Genomic DNA, 1540 nt, shown 5'->3' with positions numbered 1-1540 from the left:
CAGGAGCAGTGATGGATGCAATGCAATAGTTGGGAGATTTTACGAGCGCTTCAACCTCTGGCTATTTCGCACTCGGGGCAGACGGGTCTTATGAAACCATAAATAGTGGGAATAATGATAAACGTCTAGCCCAAAAAACTGTAAGTGAAGGGGGATAAAGTAGGAGAGAAGACGGGATTGGGTTGAAGAGGCAGAGAGATGCCATAACGAGATTGTAGAAGTCCTACGTTAACCAGGGTCTAGGGGAGTATACATAAGGTAGGAGAGATAGAAAGAAAATAGAGATCAGTTGAGCTGATGTTTAAGTATATAATAAGATAAATAAAATATTAGGTGGGAAAAAAAAAAGGAAAAGTGGATAGGAGTGGGTAACCTATGCTAATAAACAGGGGCCTTACGCGGGGGGTGGGTTGGTAAAGGCTGTGTGCCGGTAAGTGTGTCCTTGACATTGGGCGGGTGGCTGGTTAAACGGCTATATTATTAGTGAGTATGGATATGGCAGAGTTTGGGGCGCGGACGTCGTAGGGGACAATCCGCGCTGGGCTATTTGGAGCGCGGGGGTCATAGTCATCTTGGCTTGGACTCTCGCCCCGCGCACACGTCCTCCCAAGCTCTCAAAACTACCAAAGCTGACAATGAGAGACCTCTCAATGTCTTTGCCGAGGGAGCTTGTCTCCATCCTGGAGCCCTTGCTGGCCTACCGGGTTGGGGACTACTCCCTCAGGACTTCCTACAAGTCCAACTCCTCCACGCTCTCCATCTCCTTCGACCTTGGTCAAAGGAAGAGACCTCTGGTCAAAGCCCCGGCTAAGACCAAGCCTCAGATGGCCCGAGCCCCAGCCCCTAAACCTCCTGCTCCCCGCCCGGCGCAGAAGAAAAAGGGGCCCCCCCGGGTAAAGAAGATCCCTCCTCCAGTCCTCGACATGGAGATAGAGACTTCCCTCCCTACCACCCCACCGCCCCCGGTAGCTGCGTTGGACCTCGTTCCCCTCGACTCCAGAGGGGAGGAGCCCTTCCGCTCACCCGAGGGCAGTGGACAGGGGAGAAAGAAAAGGAAGAGGAGAGAACTCCCCTCACCCGAACCTGCCTCCCGTTTCACAAAGCTAACTGGCAACTTTTCACAAAACTCTGCAATCAAACTGACCCCAAACAAATACACAACAGTAACATCGACACCTTCAACACTAACCTCACCAACACATTATTCGACATCGCCAAACAATGCATCCCCACATCCAGGCCAACCCCATCCCACAACCCCGTCCCCTGGTGGAATGACGAAATCAAAACAGCCAGAAATCTAAGAAAAAGAGCCCTAAATAAAAGTAAAAGAAACAAGTCAAAGATTCCAGAGTTTATTTATCTAAGAAACCACACCAAACAACTTATAAAAACAGCCCGAAAACAACACTGGCAACTTTTCTGTAACTCCCTAAAAATTGGAGATAATAACTCAGGAAGATTTTTAGGTTTTGATGAGGTTGTGAATGTGGGTAATGAAGGGGGCTTTGTTTTTGTTGTTTTTGAATTTTTGGATGGT

The 1540-nt window shown here is 49.0% G+C and overlaps 1 protein-coding gene across 1 annotated transcript; it reads left to right on the top strand.

Moving 5' to 3' along the window:
* Positions 1-635: 635 nt before the first annotated feature.
* On the top strand, positions 636-1304 carry LOC124147150 (extensin-like). The gene has a single exon (XM_046517759.2). It carries the CDS (start codon positions 636-638, stop codon positions 1302-1304), a length of 669 nt encoding a protein of 222 aa, XP_046373715.2.
* Positions 1305-1540: the final 236 nt, after the last annotated feature.

The sequence above is a fragment of the Haliotis rufescens genome, unplaced genomic scaffold (genome assembly GCF_023055435.1).
Source record: "Haliotis rufescens isolate VD_foot unplaced genomic scaffold, xgHalRufe1.0.p SCAF_90, whole genome shotgun sequence".
NCBI classification, from domain to species: Eukaryota; Metazoa; Mollusca; class Gastropoda; order Lepetellida; family Haliotidae; genus Haliotis; species Haliotis rufescens.
Note: the sequence above shows the minus strand (reverse complement) of the source record. Positions and strands in the feature narration are given on the sequence as shown.

What these genes read in the sequence shown, in the direction of transcription:
- LOC124147150 (XM_046517759.2), top strand. Translation starts at nt 636, where the DNA reads ATGAGAGACCTCTCAATGTCTTTGCCGAGGGAGCTTGTCTCCATCCTG.